Genomic DNA, 19,713 nt, shown 5'->3' on the forward strand with positions numbered 1-19,713 from the left:
TGTATGAGGGGAGGGAGGAGGGGGACTTGTTCTGTTTGTTCTTGTTGATATAAACAATGCAGGTTTCAAAGTGTAAAAGAAAAAAAAAAAACTGATTTGTTAATGTTTTACGAGGTCGGTTTCAAGGATGCACTCAGTGTGTTTTAGTAGGAAACACTATATGTAAACAGAAACTTTGTTTACAAGAAAATTCCACAGGGCATCTTTAAGGTTTGGACTCAAAAAAGGTACAAACTGGAAATAGTCCTTGAAAGACGACTTCCCATCACGGGAGAAAGCTATTTCAAGATGTTGTTGTTTTGAAAATACTGAATTAAGTCTCACCTGTTGCACATATCTGTCTGTGGTCTTCCACATGTAGTAGTACTCTATGATACTGGTCAGAGACTTCCATGGCAGCTTCACAAAAGGGGAAAAAATAAAAGAAGTGTGGAGGCAGAGGGGAGAGAGAGAGAGAGAGAGAGACAGACAGAGAGCAAATTAATGATATTAATATCTCATGTTCTTGCCATCTGGGTGCGAAAGCCTTCATGTATATTTATGAGCAAGAGGCATCGTGACCACATAAGGCTGAAAGCTACCGGCTTTACTTGATTCTGAGTCCCAGACGGAAAACACACACTCTCGCACGCACACACACACACAGACTCGCACATTTTAATAATTATTCATGAGCACCTGGTGCCACTGAATAGACCCATATCCTGCCTTTATTGTAGAGTATAGGTACAAGGTGGGAAGGAAAGTTCAATAAAATCAAATAGTCACCGTCTTTAGGCTTGACAGGTGGCTGCTAAAATTAGTAATTTCATCCTTCACAGAACAGCGACTATGGCCAGCTTGAATTCGTGGCGATTATATTGGATTCCCATTGTGACAAGTTTTCACTGAGGGGGGAAAGAAGTGTCGAAATGTCCATAAAAACTTTTCAAAATCACTCCTACAGCATAATCGAACTTCTCCACTGTCAATTTGTCATGCTGAGTAAATTTTTTAAAGGTGGTATTCTTCACGACAATCCGTCTTAACGCACAGCTTCTATTTGTGGCTTTTTTGGTCGATTACATTTGCTGAAGTTTATCACCAGCAGCTTAAATGTGTGAGATATTTTTTGACTGGCAAGTAAGGGCTGCAACTCACGGTTGTCGATCATCTTCTCCATTAACTGAGTGATCGTTTGGTCTATAAAATGTCAGAAAATGCTGGAAAATGTTGATTAATGTTTCCCGAAGAAACAAGATGCAATCTTAAATGTCTTGTTTTGTCCCATTAGTCCACAACCCAAAGATATTCTGTTTATTACCATAGAGAGTTTTAAAATGACTTAAATGACTAATCGATGATCAAAATAGTTGGTGAGTCATTTTCCATCTAACTATACATTGACTAATCGACTGCAGCTCTAATGCAACTGGGCGGCAGTCAAGTGGATTATGCTGGAGGAGTGATTTGAGGATGTTTTCATACCTTCTTCCCCGACATGAAACCTGGTCACTCTTGGAGCGCATTATGACAGACATGATCTCATACTACTCACGTTAAACTGTCACCTCTCGAGCCTTTAAAAGACAGACTTTAATCAGATATTACACTTTCTCAACCAAGGACAAACAGGATGTTGAGAAGTGTAGCGTGTTTTTCCTGTTCTTCTTGTCTCAACTTCTCATGAAGACAAACAAAGAGCCTTTTTATTCTAGCAGTTTTGGAGTCCAGGGGAAAAGACGCAAAGCCACATGTTTGGCTAACTGAGCTAACCTATAACTTGTTAATTTGCAGGGCAGAATCGTGGTTGACAATAACGCAAAATATAACACTGAAAGACGCCTTGTAAAATACTAAAAATTACAAAATAAAACATTAAAAAAGTAGCACAAGCTATAGCGTGAGCACAGTGTTGAGCACACTTACAAAGTCTTGTCGGATGTCGTTGAAGTCTTTTCCGTATTTCTCTAACGCCTCTTCAAACATGGCAGCTTCCGAGGCGCTCCACTCCTCCATCTCATCCCTGCAGAGCACTGGGCCGCCCGCTGGGACCAGCACGCTCAGCGCGCTGGACAGGTCGTAATTATGACGATGCAGCGTGTCCATCGCATGGAACTGCAACCGACGGACACAGAAATAGTTGAGAATCTTATTGTCTCGCTGTCTGTCCGCAGGGTGAGCGTGTGTGTGCGTTTTGAGTCCAAACTCACCAGTGTGATATCTCGTGAGGCTGCGGCTGCACTCATGTGTAAACTTGGCTGTCTAACTGAGCTGCTGCAGTCCAGCGCCCGGGCAAAGGTCCCAACCGCCCTGAAAAAGTTCACACAAACATAAACATAAATACAGAATATATGGAAAAATTAACAGTGAGATTCAGGCACCACATTCATTTATTGTGGTCAGTAGGGCTCATTGTTATTGTTAAATGTTCTTTTTGTCCAAAGAAGTAGTAACCAGAAACAGACGCAAAGCTCAGAATACGCAAAAATGAGCAAAAAATGGAGAGTAAATGCAAATTAGTTGATCACACATTAAACACAATAAACAGTTTAACTAAAAAGTATTTGAACTGATTTAAACATTTTTTGTTTTATTAATTTTCTATGTAAGAATTCTTTATATCCAAAACACAAAGTGATAAATCCACAAATATTTTTGAAGAATAAAAAAATGTCCAAAGCACAAAAAGGGTGGTTGACACACCCAAATTAATTATTTTACCAAGTGTCTTTTGGTTAAGTGTGATATTTCTAACTTTTTAACTGTTATCCCTCAAATAACAATAATGTGCATTTATTACTTTTGCGACCATATTTTACATTATCACACACAAACAAAGCAAAATAATGAACGAGCTGTTAACTTCACAGCAGTGAGGGGTCATAACGTTTCAATACTAAAAACTGTTCCATCTGTTTGAAGTTGTAGATCAGAGGACTTAAGTCCATAACAGTATCATGTGACACTATTTGGTTAATTAAATGTCTGGAGGTTGTCGATACAAGGGTCAGAGGTTAAAGGGTTAGGCTTACCGTGCCACCACTAGGAATTGGTCTATCTGTTTGTTGGTGAGTGGACACTCTGGATCCCACAGCTTCTCTTCTAGCTTGGACTGGTCCCTGTCATCTGCTTCACCTGCAGGAAAAACACACAGACAGAACGGCAGCTTGAACACAAGGTGAAGAAATCTGTCTTCTATAATCTCTAATCCCCAGTTAATTAGCAGGATGTAGAATGAACTACACTTTAAGATGGTTAGTAGCTCCGACTTCTGTGAGTCTAATATGCAGATTTTTGTTGTTTTTAAATATAACATATGTAAACACATTGCTGACATGACTGATTTTCAGCCTTTCAGCTAAGAAATGCTTTCTGCAGGCAAGCTGCAAAAGGAAAATCCCCCAAATTTTACAGCTTTTATTTACATTAGCAAGGAAAAAAAAAATCTAACTCTCCGCTCAAGTTATGAGGTTGTTATTTCCCAAAGTAATTTTTTTTTTCAATTTCTGGACTATTGACTTCAGTTACCAATAATACTTGACCCTGAGATGGAAGATTAACAGAATCCTTCAAGCTGTATGTGTGAAAGAGGCTTAAAATCAGGTCACGGGACAATATCATTCATTGTTCGTGTTATACCGAGTGTTATACACCCTCTGAACCAGGGGTGTCAACCATTTAACAACTGATTTACTGATCACTAACTGGGAAAAAAAATGCCACTGTACCCTATATTATTAAGAGTTTAACCTGCATATTATCACCACTCCATAAAATAACCTTTTCCTGCCGCGACCCTTTGAGACCAAATACACTTCAGAGCTGTGAATAATGAAGCTAGAGAAGGGAAAAAAAAAAAAAGCTTTGACACAGATATTAATGTGTCGTGTGCAGTTCTGACCCTCTTGTAGCATTTCAGGTACGTCTGCCTGAAAGCGCGGTCCCACTCTGATCTCTCCTTTGTCGGCCAGCAGGGTCTTCTGTGTCGGGTCGTACACCAGCGAGTAGAAGAAGGTATCCTGAAGAAAACGACATAACAGTTACCAAAACTAAGAGCGAGCCTCCACATGTATTTAGGGTGCTTTTACACCTGTAGTTCAGTTCACTCGGTCTCAACAGAGGAAATAAATTACACATCGTTGCCTTTTAGTTCTGGCGAGTGGCAGCCAGCATCATCACATCACTGACCCACGTGGGGGAAATCTAATTCTGGTGACTGACAGCAGGTCATGCTGCACTTTTCTATGCCTCATTTGTTTATTTATCTTGTCTGGAGTCACAAAGAGCTCATAAAAAAATAACTGATTATGAGCAATATTAGTCTAGATTGCAAGTCAACTTAGTTTTATGAATAAGGACGACCAGCTAAGTAACTGTGTTTCTCTGTGGTACTCGGCGATGTTACAGAGACAAATAGATTTATGATATATCAGATTATTATGTTAGGAAAAATATTTGCTTTTAAAGCTGCTGGAGTGGACTCCTTGAGCATCAATCAATTTAAAAGGTTTATTAAATATTCTGGAAGGATATATTGCAAACAGAAATAATATTAAAAACATCTGGAAAGGTGGGAGACGTTTATTGAAGCTGACAGCTGGTAAGAATTTTGTACTAAACTGGGAAGATACCAAAACAAATATATCAAATTTATGTAACTGTTTTTCACATTTAATAGTGAGATTGATTTGTGTATATGTAGTAGGAGCTAATGTTTCCTTTTTCTATTTGTTAATGTTTTGTTGCCTACTTAGGTTGTTAGGCCCGATGATAAGTGTCAACGATAAAGATGTATAGATGTGATGTTGTATTTTGGTTTGTTTTGATGTTATCTGTTGTTTTGTTTGTCTTTTATTAACTGTTTTTTAAAAAATAGGGTTTTTTTGTCGTATTCACTAACTTTTTAGTGATGAATTAAAAATACAAAGAGTATGAAACAAGCACAACACACCCGTTTCAACTGCTTTTCACTTGACAGTTAATGTTGGAAAATCCCTTTACTGGCGTGCTGACATGTTTACACATTACCATGGTTACAATTTGCATAAATCTATCATATAATGTAGCTTATACAGATCTCATTCTTTATATTTAGTGGCCATAAGATGGATTTAATAGCAGTTTAGCTGTTGAATTCATACTTCCTGTAGTTGGGTCTGTTTTCACACCACACGTGAATCGCACCGGAGTCGTTTAGTTTGCCGTTTTTTTAGTCGACGCCAGGGTTCAAACTGACAGCTTTTACACCTGCCTAAACCAACTGAACTAAGGCTGGGTATCGATTCGGATTTCTCAACTCAATTACGATTCACAAGGATTCAATATTGATTCGTTTAGGGATATTTCAGTTATAATACCAATTTTTTTGGATATGAAAGAGATTCTCAGAGAACTAATGCTGTAAATTGTACAAGGAAGCCTCTACCTGGTGCATTATTAAAAATATGAAGGTTTACAGTAAGAATTGACCCCAAAGCAGTTACGTTAATGTACTTCTTATTTAACATGAATACACTGCAGCAGTCACACAATATAGTGCAACTCTACAGACTCTACAGTCACTGAGTACTGAGTGACCCGATAAGTGCTTTCTGTAGTGCAGGGTATAAACAACAACTTTTAAATCAAATCGCCAGGCAGTCAGTGTAAATATGGTTGCTACAAACAAACCGACTATAACGTAAACATCACTAATACCTCCGGAAAACATACACTTTGCTCTGATTATCTCACAAAGCTTCTGCGCAACAAGCTTGGCGGTGCTCCCGCCATGTTCAACAAGATCTGGCCGCTAGATCTCATTGTGTGAAATCTCATGACCAGATCTTGTTGAACATGGTGGGAGCTGCTCCACTGAAGCACGGATGTATAAAGAGAACTGGATACAGCGTCAGAGATGGGGCCCCATTCATTCCTATGAAAGTTGCTCAGTGGTGCATGAAACCAAAAAAGTTTAACTTCGTCCGCATTGCTTCCGTTTCTGTGGGGCCCATAGAACAAGCACACTAGTGACTTTTGCCGACTGAGCCTGCTACTTCCGGTTTAGCCCTCCGGCCACCTTGAACGGAGAGAAAACAATTTAATCGTGCTGCTTTTTCTAGACTTTCGAAATGTGATTGTACTGAACGGATCAACGGATTTCATGGGGGTTGTGATGCTCAAAAAAAAAATGGATCCGCTGATTTACAGACGTCTCTTTCATAATTTAAGTTTATGGGGAAAAACGGGAAAAAGTCTCTTTGGGGTCAACAGCATCACATGACGTTGTAATAACACGGTTTGGCCGTTATGTCAAATTGGCTTCACAGCCAGGGTTTGCACTGAAGGCAGATGTCTGGACTCATTTTGGATTTAAAATTCACAGGAAAAGACATATAAATTAAAGATTGATCTTGGATTTTATGAATAGATATTGGAAAATGTACATGAAGATCGATTTTAATTGGAAAAACCCTAAACAGAGCCTAACAGACAAGCTCCCCAGAGTTTGTTTAAACTGAACAGGTTATGTGTGAGGGGCTCTGGAGGTCCTACACTGGCCCTGATGTCAAACTCAGACTTTCCTTGTGTGAAATGTAATTATTAGAGCTGTAAGATTACCAAGAGATGCTAGTGGGACACCTGTAATAGCTGCATGTGTATAAAAAAATAATCCTTACTGTGCTGTCAGCCAGACAGAAATATGCTCAAATCAAAAATAATAACGTTCAGAATTGCTGGGAGGTGAAGAGGACTGCTGCAACTGCTAAATCAACATTTTGCCTCCGTTGATTATGTCAGCTTTGACACAGCATGTGGTAAACCAAAAAAAAACAGTCATCGTACCTCTTTGTCAAGGTATGAAAGAACAGCTTCAGTCTCATTCAATAATGCGACACTGCACTTCCCCCTGAGAAAAAGAGAAAAAGCACCATGTAAAACAGTGTTACAGGAAGTGAGCAGTGCTCGATTTATGTGTTCATGGCTAAATGAGTAACTATTCATGGGTACTGCCTGCAGATGATGAGCTGCAGGGCCCGGTGTGTGTGGGTGTGTGTGTGTGTGTGAGTCGTTTTACTGTACCTGATGTGTGTCGCAGGTAGACTCTCATACTGCCGGGAGAGGAAGAGCTCTCTGTGGCGAAGCTGGTGTTTCTGTTTTTCTGTTAGTTCTGTCTCTATCGGGCTCTCCTTCTCCTCTTCCAACTCCTCTGCAAAAGGGACACAAAGAGAATATATTAAAAAAGAGCCACAACATTGTGTTTAAAGGGAAAATTCACCTCTGAATATGATGATTTCTGAAAACTAGGTCACCTATGTAGTAGAAATGTGCAATTATATTTGAAATTGGTGCCCTATGACTAGAGAAAAAGGTTGTAGATTCCCCTTACCGCTCTTAAGGGGGGAATCCTACAACAACCAGAATGCACAGCGCCGCATCCTGCCCAATCAGACTGATTTGACTCTACTCAAGGTCTGTTTATAGCCAGCAGAGCGGCAAAGACTGAGGCTCGTTTTCATTTACAAAACGTTTTTCCCTCACCCGAGTCTGGATATATTATACCAGTGTGCAATGATCATAAAATAAACGGCGTGCTGGAGTCATTTATGTTGATGATTGCAAACTTACCAAGAGTTTGCACGGCTGCACGCAAGGCAGAGCTGCCAATAGATAGTCAAAACACCTCCGAGTCTGCTGTCTCTATTTGAAGTTGTCTTGGGAAACGATTGTGGATGACGGTGTGAAGAAACGGCGACCAAACACTTATATTTGAAGACGAGGACACCAGATTGTGCTCGAGCTGGATGCAGCCGCATAAATTAACTTGCAGGTAACTTAAAATAGCTGCTGTTTTGTATTCAGAGTTAAAATCTAATATACTATTCAGTCAGGTTTACCAAAGCAACGCAAAGTTCGTTGAAGCATCGCCGCTGTAACAGAGCTCCAGTGGTGGTAGCTTCCTCCTTCACACTGTTGTCTGACTCCACAGCACTATATTCAGCCTCATAAGTTGTAATAGTGGCACCACATCTCTGCTCCGACATTATATTGTAAAGCTAGTTGTTTGTTTGTGTTGAGAATAATGGAGAAACTCAGCACTGTGAAACTAGTTTTCTTCCAAATACTACTTTTACCTAGCTCGCTAGCAGAAAAATAGTAGTTGGGAGGGTTTTGGGAGACCTACATTTGACCGTCCTTGAAGGCACCACTACAGAAAATGAGGAAACATAGTTTGTAGTCTAAGACGGATTTCCAAAGTCCACGTGATGACTCATTTTGTGTCACCCGATGAATGAGCAGGGAGCTCTGGGTGTAGGCAAAATGGAGGGAAGTTAAACATGGCTCATTTGCATATACTACCCACATTATAATGATACAGTGCTGGCTGAAAAATCGACAAAGTTTCCCTTTAGGTGTTAACAGAGACACAGTGAAGAAAAAAAAATACCACAAAAAAAACAACAAGAAAGTGTCTGTGAGGTGATTTGTGTGTTTTTTTTGTTTGTTTTGCTTTGGGGGATTTTTCCACCCTTGTACTGTTTGTCTTTTGTTGACATACATCTGAAGAAAAACATTACAATCACCCCACAAAATTATGTACCCTTCCTGCACATATACCTCACAACAAAAATATTTGGAGAAAAAAAAAAAAAAAAAGAGGCTGTGAAAACTAAAAGTAAGACGAAAGCAGCTGTGAGTGAAGTATTTACTTCTGCACCGTTTTCCACTGAAAGATTATCACGAGTCATAAACGGTTTCAGCAAAATTCATCCATTCATCTCTCACATTTCATACGAAGCAATTATATTTCATCACTGTCTTCAAATATAAAACAATAGGCTGGTAAAATGGCTCTCCGGGGGCTTTGCAATCACAAACTATTGCTGCCATCCATTAAAGACGCCCAAGCTATTATGTCCAGGACTATTACTAGAAATGTAATTTTAAGAACAGAGTGTTCATCCATAAATACTGGATTAGCTGGTGTGCTGCGGATGAGTCAGCACACAACATCAGGCAGCGGATAAACACATTAAATCACTGTTACACATCATAATGTGCAGTGTAGGCATATACTTAAATAGATAAATAGATTATCTGCAATAGGCACCTTTCTATTATTATTACATGTGTTGTTTTCAGCAGCTTGTATTAGCACTTGAACAGCTTCACATCCCTCTTAGAAAGTCCTACACGACCCCAGATTCTCCATTTCTACTCCCAGTGGATCACGATTTAGCTGCACTGAGGCATGACAGGCTGTGACTAAGGCTGCAATTAACAATTATATTAATTCCTGATTAATCTAATGATCATTTTCTCAATCAGTCGTCAGAAAATGGTGAAAAATGTCGATCATCGTTTCTCAAATCCCGACCTAACGCAACCTAAGATTTGGTTTTGTCCCGACCAACAGTCAACAATCCAAAGATATTCAGTTTACTATCACAGAGGACTAAAGAAACCAGAAAATATTCACATTTAAACGAGAGAATTTTAACATTTTTTCTTAAAAAAAAAAAAAAAAAAAAGACTCAATACGAATTATTTAATGTAAAAATAGTTGGCGATAAATTTTCAGTGGAGTGACTAATCTAGCTCTAGCTCTGACCACATCACAGCAGGGACAGTCAGACCTAAACCTTTTATACCAGGATATAGTCGAAACAAACTAGGCCGCGCAGACGAGTCTATAGACAATAACAGCTGTCGGTCACACTCAGGGTGAGCCTCGAAGGCATTCGTGACGTTGCAGCCATTCGCACACATTAACAGTGACAGAAGTAGTTGTGTGAGGAAGAGAGAGAGAAGTTGAAATCAATACTCTCTACCCTCTGCACACCTGATCAATCGCAGCGTGAAGTGGCCGTGCTCGATAGGTTTTTCTAAAAGTTACAACAAAAACTGACAGATGCAACCCCGTTCAAACACTGGATGAGTGAAGGAGGGGGGGGGGGGGGGGGGGGGGTTGAGATGCTGTTCAACTCTCAGACAAGCACTTCAGTTGAAGCGTACTGATCCCCTGACAGTCCACTTAACCGACCTGCGTCTCTGGTTGGTTCAACATTTCTAGAAGAAGTCTCTCTTTGTTCAGCTTTCAGTTCTTGTGTCGCTTCTATATAACATAACGTCTCTACTGTATGTTCCTGTTCCTACTTTAATCTAAAAGAAAAGCAGCACCGCCGTTTTCTCGTTCTCGTTTCTCGCCTCTCTCTCTGATGTATCACCGCTGCTTGACTGCTTTGTAAAGACACAGCTGACGCAAAATGAAAATATTCTGCTGCTGATTCGTTTTAAAAGCTTTCCATCTGCAAACCACTGGAGGGCTTTCGTTGTGAGGCATTACAGGAAGTGTAGCATGTGAGGTTAGCGACTGGTTGCTAACTTCTAGGTCAACACAGCAGGATATGGACATCTTTCAGGATTTTTTTTGAGTGAATTTCATAAATGTATTTAGTCAGGTTGCAACCTCACTGCTTGATGCCGCTGAATCCTACACACTGGTCCTTTAACTCTGTTTAGCCTCAGCCGTTGTTTAATCTTGGTCTGTAAAGATTAATCAACACGATAGACAAAACAGATGCAAATTTTGCTGACGGGCCTGCAGAATCACTCCACCGAGGGAACCGGTGCTCCCTACTGAAATCTGTAGGAAAACCAATAAACTTTCAGAACAACACATCAATATTTTTCAGTCTCAACCTATAAATCTGTAGGTTTGGTATGAAGTAAAGCTATGAGTTTTTGTTTTCCCCCCCTGAACTAATCTGAGCCATAAATTATGCGAATTCTTTTTTTTACTGTGTGGTAGGGAGTGTTGCATTTTATTGTTGTTTCTGTCTCTTCTGCTGACCAGCTGGTAGACTCCAAATAGCTTGTGGAATTGGCACAGTATCGCCATCGATGCATATGTCCCTGCATATTGTACGTTCTTAGATGTTTGTGAACATAAAACAACTTAACCTTGAGCACAGACTCAGGCCAAATAAGCAAACAAACAGAAAGGTCTGTATTTAGACCCACAATTCATTCCTGTCTTTCCTGTCAGTCCTGTGTTGCAGTCATGTAGACTTAGGCTGCATTCAGACCAAATACGGCAATGCGTCAAAAAAAAAAGCAGCAGCCCTCACATTCATTTGAATGTGGGCAGTGGGTTTTATGGTCGCTCAGAACTGGTTCATACGACATGTATTCCAACCACGTCGGAAATCAAATGTGTTCATAGTTGTTCTGAGCAGCTTCACTGAAAGGTGAAGTGAAAAACCGACTGTCACGGAGAGCGAAGGGAGACGTGATATCGTTTAAACGCTGGGATAACGGCGCGGATTTGCAGACTGTCTCTCCTGGAAGGCAGAAATAACGTTTGTCATTCATGACAGTAATAGTTGTGTGGAATGAAAAAAAAAACTACTGTAATCTAGAAGAAAGCAGTAGAACTGTTTTCTTATCGGCTCTCTGATGTATCACAGCTCTGACTGCTGTGCAAAGATACAACTAACGCAAAATGAAAATTTTTCTGCTGCTGAATCATTTTAAAAGCTTTCCACCTGCAAACTATTTGAAGGCTTTCATTGTGAGGCATTACAGTAAGTGTAGCTGCATTTGTCATTGAAGTTAGCGACTGACTTCTAGGTCTACACAGCGGGATATGGACATTCTTCAGGATTTTGTTAGTGGATGAGTAAATCTATGTTCTCAGATACTGTGTAGAAATGGTAAAAGAGAAGGCAGCCACAGTGAACAGACTGTTGAGTTTTTCCAAATCTAATTTTTGGATGCTTTGAACGCCACAAACAAAATTATATTCTACTCCATTATTCCTCACGGAGTCATTAGTCCATGGGGAGGAAGCAGCACAGTGGCAAACACTTTAAAAACTGTCTAGACGTCAATGAGGGTTTAGCGGAACCCGTTAAAGGACCGGTATGTAAGATTTAAGGGCATCCATTGGCAGAAATATTGGCAAAAATCAGAACGATGCATGAAAAACGGCGGCCCTCTCAGTCATTTTAATGGGGACTGCGCAATTTATGGTCGTTCAGAACTGGTTCTTACGACGTGTAGTCCGACTATGTGGAACATCAAATGTGTTTATAGTTGTTCTGAACGGTTTCACTGGAAGGTGAAGTGAAAAGCCAACCATCACAGAGAGTAGAAGGGGGGACGGGGGAAGACGCGATATCGTTTAAACGCTGGAATAACGGTGCAGATTTTCAGACAGTACTCTCCTGGAAAGCAGGCACAGTGTTTTTCATTCATGACAGAAATAGTTGTGTCATGAATGAAAAGGCAGAGCTGGAGAGAGAAGTCGAGACCGTGACTCCTTTCTCACTTCCGCACAGCTGACCTATCGCTGCATGAAGCGGGTATGAATGTCGGCTTGTCTCGATTCTGAAAGTTACAGAAATGGCCGTGTACAGCGTTCCCTTATCCGCCGTCGGAAAGGTGCGGAGGGAGGGGAGGGGGTTAATAGTCATTTCCACCGTCCAACAAGCTTGTCTAAAGGAGGATACAGCCACCTTAAGACCCCTCCAGACATGCACCTCATTGTGTAAATGTGCAGGAAATTTAACATGTTGGTCTCATGTAGAGCCGCAACGATGAGTTTATTAATTTATCAACAGAAAATTGATTGCCAACTATTTTATTCATCATACTGAGTGATTCTTTTAAGGTAAAAATGCAAACATTCTCTAGTTCCAGCTTCTTAAATGTGAATATTTTCTGGTTTCTTAAGTTCTCTGAAATAAACTGAATCTCTTTGGGTTGTGGACTGTTGGTCGGGACAAAACAAGACATTTAAGTTGCATCCTGGGCTTTGGGAAACCGTGATTGACATTTTTCAACATTTTCAGGTGTTTTGAAGATCAAATGAGTAAACCACATAATAATCAATAATAAAGATAATCATTAGTTGCAACCCTAGTCTCGTGTCTAAATAAGCACCTGAGTCACTTGCACAAGTCACGATGGCAATCTCACTAGTTTGTAACACTTTCAACACGGCGCAGATTTGAATGAAATGCAGTAAGATCACAGCAGCACAAGGTGAAACATGCACACACAGAGAGATTAAATACACTATGTAATAAATCTAAATCTCAATCATAATCACTTATGCAAAAAGAAAGAAAAATAAGTTGAATAAACCAGGAAACACATTGAAAGAGCAGATTTTAAGTTATTAAAGAGGTCAGGCTATGAAAATCTTTTTTTTTCCCAAAAAAAAAACACGTAGAATCACAATCCATATCTTCAGTTTTCATTCTTGCCAAATAATGAATCGACATCGAGCAAAACACTTTACAGCAACGACCTTAATGATGCAACATTTTTAATGACTGCTTAAACGGCAAATTAACTTTAATTATCCATTAGTGGCGCAGACAGAACACAAAACAGTCTTCTTCTTTGCTGTCATATCAGTCAGTCTCTCTGTACAAAATATCGAGCGAGCATTGTGACTCTTTCTATAAATGTCCTGTCATGTCTGAATGAAGCCATAAGGAACATCGACGTCCATGTCTGAGTGACAAAAAGCCTTCAAATTAACAGACAGACCGAGCGAACAATGTTACATATTCCATGTCTGAAGAAGGGCTCGTATAAAACATTCCTGATGGAAACACTAATGCTTAGTCATAACCTTCTTCAACTGGCTCCCTTGCCGTCGTCTCCTGATCTTAACCCTCCTCGCCAAGATTGTGGAATTTCTTTGGCAGAGGTTTTTACTGTCAGAAAACATCCAAAAATGTGTTTTATTGCGACCAAAAGGGCCAAATGAAACATCACAGGAAACAGGTAGAAGAAGGCTTCCCACACAGAACATTTGGTGTTGTGATAACACCACTTTCCTTCCCTTTAGGGCTGAACGATTTTGAAAAAAAAAGCATCTAATTGTGGTTGTTTTTGACTGATGTTGCAACGGCGATATGATCTGTGTCATTTTTACATCATTATTATTTCTCATTTTCATTGAAAAACATATTAAAATGATTGTGGTGTGATTTTTGTGGGGATTTGTACCGAACAAAGATGTTTTCTTAAGTGTGTAGAATATGACGTGGAGGCCGGGACATCATTTAAAATGGTATTATGACATATTTCACCTTTAACAAATATCACACCTCCTGTGATTTGAATTTTGCAATGGTCAAATTTCAATTAATTGTTCAGCCCTACTTCCCTTCCTCCCTCTCCTCAGAAAGTCACACTGACAAACCAATTCACTCCTTTCCTGGTGACATATATAAATATGAATATTGTCATATTTTCAAGTCACACTGGAGCACCTATTTATGTTTCAGTTGCATCATCCCCCCAAAAATAGCTATGACTAAATGGTTGCACACTGGAACCATAGCTGACATGAAAAAAAAAAAAAAAATCACCTTATTGACAGTAAATGTTACAATGTGCAGTAGCGTGCTAAATGGGAACACTGGTGACTGACATGCAGTACAAAGCCAATAATGACAGCTGCCCTCAATGAGGATGGCTGAAAATACAACCGTACCTGAAAGCCACATAGTTTTAAAAACAGGTGCTGAATTGGCAATTGATTATTTAGTAATTGTAAAACAATATTAAACAATTAATTAATCCTTTGTCAGTTTCAAGAAAAAAAAGGGCAAAAATTCACTGATTCCAACTTCTCAAACGAGAGGATTTGCATCTTTTCTCACCTCGTTGTAAATACATTTGAGTTAAAGATATTCACCATCACATTTATGAAGATGGAAGCAGAGCATTTTGTCATTTTTGCTTGAAAATTAATGATTAATCAGTTATCAAAATTGCTGCCTATTAATTTTCTGTCAACCGACTACCTGATTAATTAATTGTTTCACCTCTACACTTGAGTTTAATGCGCAATAACCTCATTAACTCCTCTAGGACAACAGTGTCTGACATTTTGCCTTCTCTCTGTTTGTTGTGTTTTTGTCATAATCAGGAAGACGTTGTGTTAAAACAATATCCAGTCTCTAAATGTACTTTTTGGAAATCTGCCTAAACCTTTTCATGTAAACACACTGAAGAACTGTCATACTGTCTGCTATCTTCTTCAAATTTGAGCCACGTATTCACTGCTATTTTGTTTTGAGCCCTACACTGCCCTTGAGTTTTACAGATAAAGGCACAGACAGTTATTTAGACTAAAAACATTTTTTTTTATCTTAGGCAGACAAAATCTTTCATCCTTCTGCTCTGTTTCTGTATCACTAGAGTGTTTCTGACACTTTCACGAGAAACTTTTTCAATGTTTCTTTTCTGAAAAGACCTCGTTTATGCATATAGTCACTGCGATTCAGGAGCAACAGCCATTTTAATACGTGTTAATATGTGTCGCTCCGAAATAGGGGGTGGAGTAGAAGAGGTTAACACTCCGTTGTCTTTCACAACGTTTAATTGCATGAGAGGAAGTATGACTTTCATTCACATGTGACACTTAAACAGAGAGCTGTACGTCTGATTATGTGACAGGGCTGACCACTCACTTGCATGTTTGTCTGCCAGCTGGATGAGGCTGTGGGAGATGTCTCTCCTTCTGTAGAAACAAACCACCTTGGCCTCCACATTCCCACTGGCAGTCTGAAACAGAGAGAGAGAGAGAGAGAGGAGAGATCCGGGTTGACTGAAAGAGGTGGCAACAACCTCCCCCCCCCCCTTTCCCTGCAGAAACCTCTAATTTCCCAAGAGACCTGCCTCCATTGTGTGCTCGTCAAGCTATGTTGCTATGACAAGCTGACCAGGGCAGCGATAGCGCTTTTGATCAGATGATTGATTGATTGTCTTGCTGTATAATTAGCCCGACAGGCTTGAAGACTCAGTATTAAATGCTGTGACTGACCGGAGAAAGAATGGATTTAAGGGTAAATGCTTTGAGAAAACTGCCTTCAACTTCTGCTGCTTTACAATTGTACAATAAGAGTGAATATTATTTAATGACAGGAGGAAGGATGTGGACGAAATAACAAGAACACCTCACAGTATAATGCAATACAAAAGCAAAAGCACCACATGCGACAGCCACAAAAAAATGTCCATCAAGGCCGATCAATCACTCTTTCTCACTCTCAACAAAAACAAACAAAAGCTTCATACAGGTGGTACTTTTGTTGTGTTACACTGAATCATGAGCAGGCAGTCTCAGCAAAAGTCTCATTATATTTTTTGATATAATGTAGCACTTCAGTGTGTTTTTTTGTCAGGTTGATACTGACCTGATCTGACATTTTCCCACCCACATCATCTGATAATGACAAGCATTTGTCGAGGTATGTCGCAACATAGGAAAAGCTTTTCTGACACTTCCATTTAAAGATAGCTGCGTGGTATTTAAAATAAAAGACTATGTTAGCTTTGGTGTGTTCTTCATTGAGATTAGTCACACACTGCTTAGAAACAAAACAGGAAATTCTACATCTGATCAAATATTGGCAGGAAAAAAAATATCTATCAGCTGATACTCAGTCTGGCGATAAATATGTTGCATCTAGCTCCTGAAATGCTCATTACACTAATGTTCCCCGCCTACACATACACTCCAATACAAGGTTTAGCGCACTATCCACAGGTTTCCTGTGATATCAACAGCAGTTAGGAGAACCGGGGAACACCTGTCTCTTTCCATCATATTACAAACACTTTCCCGTCGCAAAATGACCAAACGTACACAAACCATCGCAAAAGGAGGGTGTCGGTGGAAGCAGGAACAGAGAGGAATCCTAGCTATTCACCCTCAGGCATAAAAAAAAGGCATAAACACACACACACACAAAAATGACACACAAACACCTCAATACCTTGTTGAGTTCTTCTATCCGGCGGATCAGGTAAGGGTTACTGGAGGAGTTCTCAAAAAATACATAATCTGCAACAGAAAACACAAACTGATCACTGTCATGCTGAATGATCCTGTCAAACAAAGTGAAAATAATGCAACATATTTAAATGAGTGTATATTGTGGATTTACCACCATCCTATTCACATCACACCAAAGGATGATTCAGGGAGGGGAAACAGGTTGAGTAACATATTTTAGCCTTTCCCCTCGTTTATTAAAAGAGTACTCCACAGATTTTGCATTGAACTCACTTAATATCGTCAGAATCACGCTGGACAGTTTTTAAAAAAGCAGCAAAATTGATGGAAAAGAACCAGTTATTGTCTTTTTTTTTTTTTTTTAAATCCCACACATTCTTCTTCCTTGTCAAAACCTGACATTACCCAAAATACAACTCGACCACTGACAGTTTGGTCAGAGTTGGGTGTGTTATAGTAGTAACGGCTAATGTAGCCTTGAGCAGAGATGAAGAGCGGGCTATAGAGGTCTGGTGACCTCACGTCTTCCTAACAGCCACAGATCACCCCCCCCCAATTTTAAAATTTCCTCATGAAGCTGCATTTGGAGCCACATAAGTCTTCATACAACTTTTTTTTTTTCCCCAACACATGCGGTAGTACTTCCAAAGACCTGTAAACAGACTGATGCGCAAAATCGGTGGAGTTCCCTTTTAAATACACCTTTGAACAACTACTGCTACAGTGAGGCCGTCATGTGTATCTGTCTAAATGTGTAGAAATTCATGACTGTCAGCGATTGTTAGGTTTAGAAAAAGAGGTTTTAAAAAAAAAAACAGATCTGTAGACCACTAGTGGGGAACTAACTGGATAATTGTGACAAGCAGGCACCACAGAGAATATCAGATTTCTGAGTTAAACAGGTCAAAGGCAATTATATGTGTAATGTAGGGTGTTCACATCTGAAGAGACAGTTACCACAGTTTTGATTTTGTAAGACGAAAAAAAAATAGTAGACAGGGATACAGGGAAGCCATAATAGATTTTCCGCTGCCCCATTAACAAAATCCAGCATATCATGACTTCATCTAACCTGAGGGACAGAGCTTCAGTGTGATTCAAATTTGACTGAGCAGACTGTACAGTAACATTGTAAAACATCAGCCCCTGGCAAATGCTGTCTGAAATCAAATAAGGTGATACATCCGCACCGAGAGCTTTATTAGGAACGCCTGTGCAATCTAACGCAAACCAACACGGCAGCTCTGCCATAAATTCTACTTTCACGAAGCACATACAGTATATTGAAAGGTGTTCCTAATATTTTGTCCACCCTGTTAACATACATACATGAGGCAAAATATTAGGAACACTTTTCAATATAATGCACTCCAGTACACCACCACCACCACCACCCACTACAACCTCAATAATAAACATAAAGTAGAATTATCAGCTTTCTGACAATGTCAACAAAAACTGAGAATGTATAAGATTTGTCAAAGTAGAATTTATGGCAAAACTATTGTATTGGATTGTATTAGATTGCACAGGTGTTCCTAATAAAGAGCTCAGTGAGTGTATATATATATGTCAGACTTGTCATGGTGTGATATTCAGTTACATTGAGTCAGTGCATATAAATATTACTGTTGTCTCTGGATCCAGACTGTCATCCTCTAAATGTAATGATTGTAGAAAATAATGAATTGAAGCCCTGACATGTAAAATTCTGCTCTCTAATTTGCCACTGTAGCAATATTTCAAAAAGACCCTTTTCATGACACATGTGTTATCATTTCAGACAGGAAAACTTGAATGCATGTGTGAATTTTAAGTTCAAGAAGTTGTGAGTAAAAGGACAGGTTCACGGTTTTTCCAAGACTGTCTTAAAAACAACAGTCAGGTGCCCATATGAACCTGCTTACCTCCTGCTTATACTGGCTATTAAAAGATCTCCTTCAAATGCGCTTTCACTGTAAGTGATGGGGGCCAAAATCCACAGTGTGTCCACACAGTCATTTAGTGCAAAAATGCATCAACAGTCTGAGTTAGTCATATCAGTTAGATATCAGCCACATTTACAGTCTTTTTAGGATAAAATTCCCCTCTTTCTGTTTCCTCGACAGTGTTTCCCTGTTGAGCTGAGGTGGAAGTATAATAACAAAAACAGGGACTTTGGCATGGCTGAAACTTCATATTAGCTTCAGATAAACTTTTGAATACATTTTTGCACAGAATCCAAAGCTTGTGGATTTTGGCCCCCATCACTTAGACTGTCAGTGCATTATGAAGGGATCTTCTAATGGTCAGTATGAACAGTAGGGATGATTATGGCAAGAAAAACACATTACAATGTTAATTTAGGCACCTGACTGTTGTTTCAAGACAGACTTTTTTAAAAGAATTGTGAACCCATTCTTTAATTTGCCATTATAGCATTAGTAGGGCAAGCAATATTTCAAACTGACTCATTTCATGACACATTTGTTATTATTTCAGACAGGAAATCTTGAATGCACCTGTGAATTTTAACTTCTATAAGTTGGGAGTTACCAAGAGCACTTGAAGGCAGCAGAAGTGCACCAGAGGTGACCATATGGACACAAACCGACAGACATTGTAACTAATCTGACACGCCAGTGATAAAAGTGTTGCCAGTAATATAATCAGGGTAAAGATGCTTATTGTTTACGTGACATGTCAGGCGTCTGTGCAATTTAGACTAATTCAAGGTCCTGATAGAGATTTGAAGCCCGAGTGCGTGTTAACAGAGGTGTTCAGGTTTATCCAACGCGACGCAACGACGCCATGAACCGAGACAATAATTTGATGTTGAATTCCAGTAGACTGCTAACAAGCTAGCTAGCCAATTTGCTCATTAATTGTGCTTGTGGTGTATGTAGGTGGACTGTGCAGCAATATTCAGCATCTAATATCACCCT

The 19,713-nt window shown here is 39.6% G+C and overlaps 1 protein-coding gene across 2 annotated transcripts in view; it reads right to left on the reverse strand.

Annotated features, from left to right (window-relative positions):
* The window catches only part of mta3 (metastasis associated 1 family, member 3), a 33,899-nt gene that overhangs the window by 13,332 nt on the left and 854 nt on the right, over positions 1 to 19,713 (reverse strand). For both annotated transcript variants that reach the window (XM_067575773.1, XM_067575772.1), the window contains exons 2-10: positions 16,770 to 16,837; positions 15,462 to 15,555; positions 7,045 to 7,171; positions 6,808 to 6,871; positions 3,884 to 4,001; positions 3,015 to 3,117; positions 2,193 to 2,292; positions 1,909 to 2,097; positions 325 to 399 (exon numbers count right to left, since the gene is read on the reverse strand). In XM_067575773.1, the coding sequence (XP_067431874.1) occupies positions 325 to 399; positions 1,909 to 2,097; positions 2,193 to 2,292; positions 3,015 to 3,117; positions 3,884 to 4,001; positions 6,808 to 6,871; positions 7,045 to 7,171; positions 15,462 to 15,555; positions 16,770 to 16,837 (938 nt within the window). The remainder of the gene's footprint in view (positions 1 to 324; positions 400 to 1,908; positions 2,098 to 2,192; positions 2,293 to 3,014; positions 3,118 to 3,883; positions 4,002 to 6,807; positions 6,872 to 7,044; positions 7,172 to 15,461; positions 15,556 to 16,769; positions 16,838 to 19,713) is intronic.

This window comes from Thunnus thynnus, chromosome 20 (assembly GCF_963924715.1).
Source record: "Thunnus thynnus chromosome 20, fThuThy2.1, whole genome shotgun sequence".
Classification (NCBI taxonomy): Eukaryota; Metazoa; Chordata; class Actinopteri; order Scombriformes; family Scombridae; genus Thunnus; species Thunnus thynnus.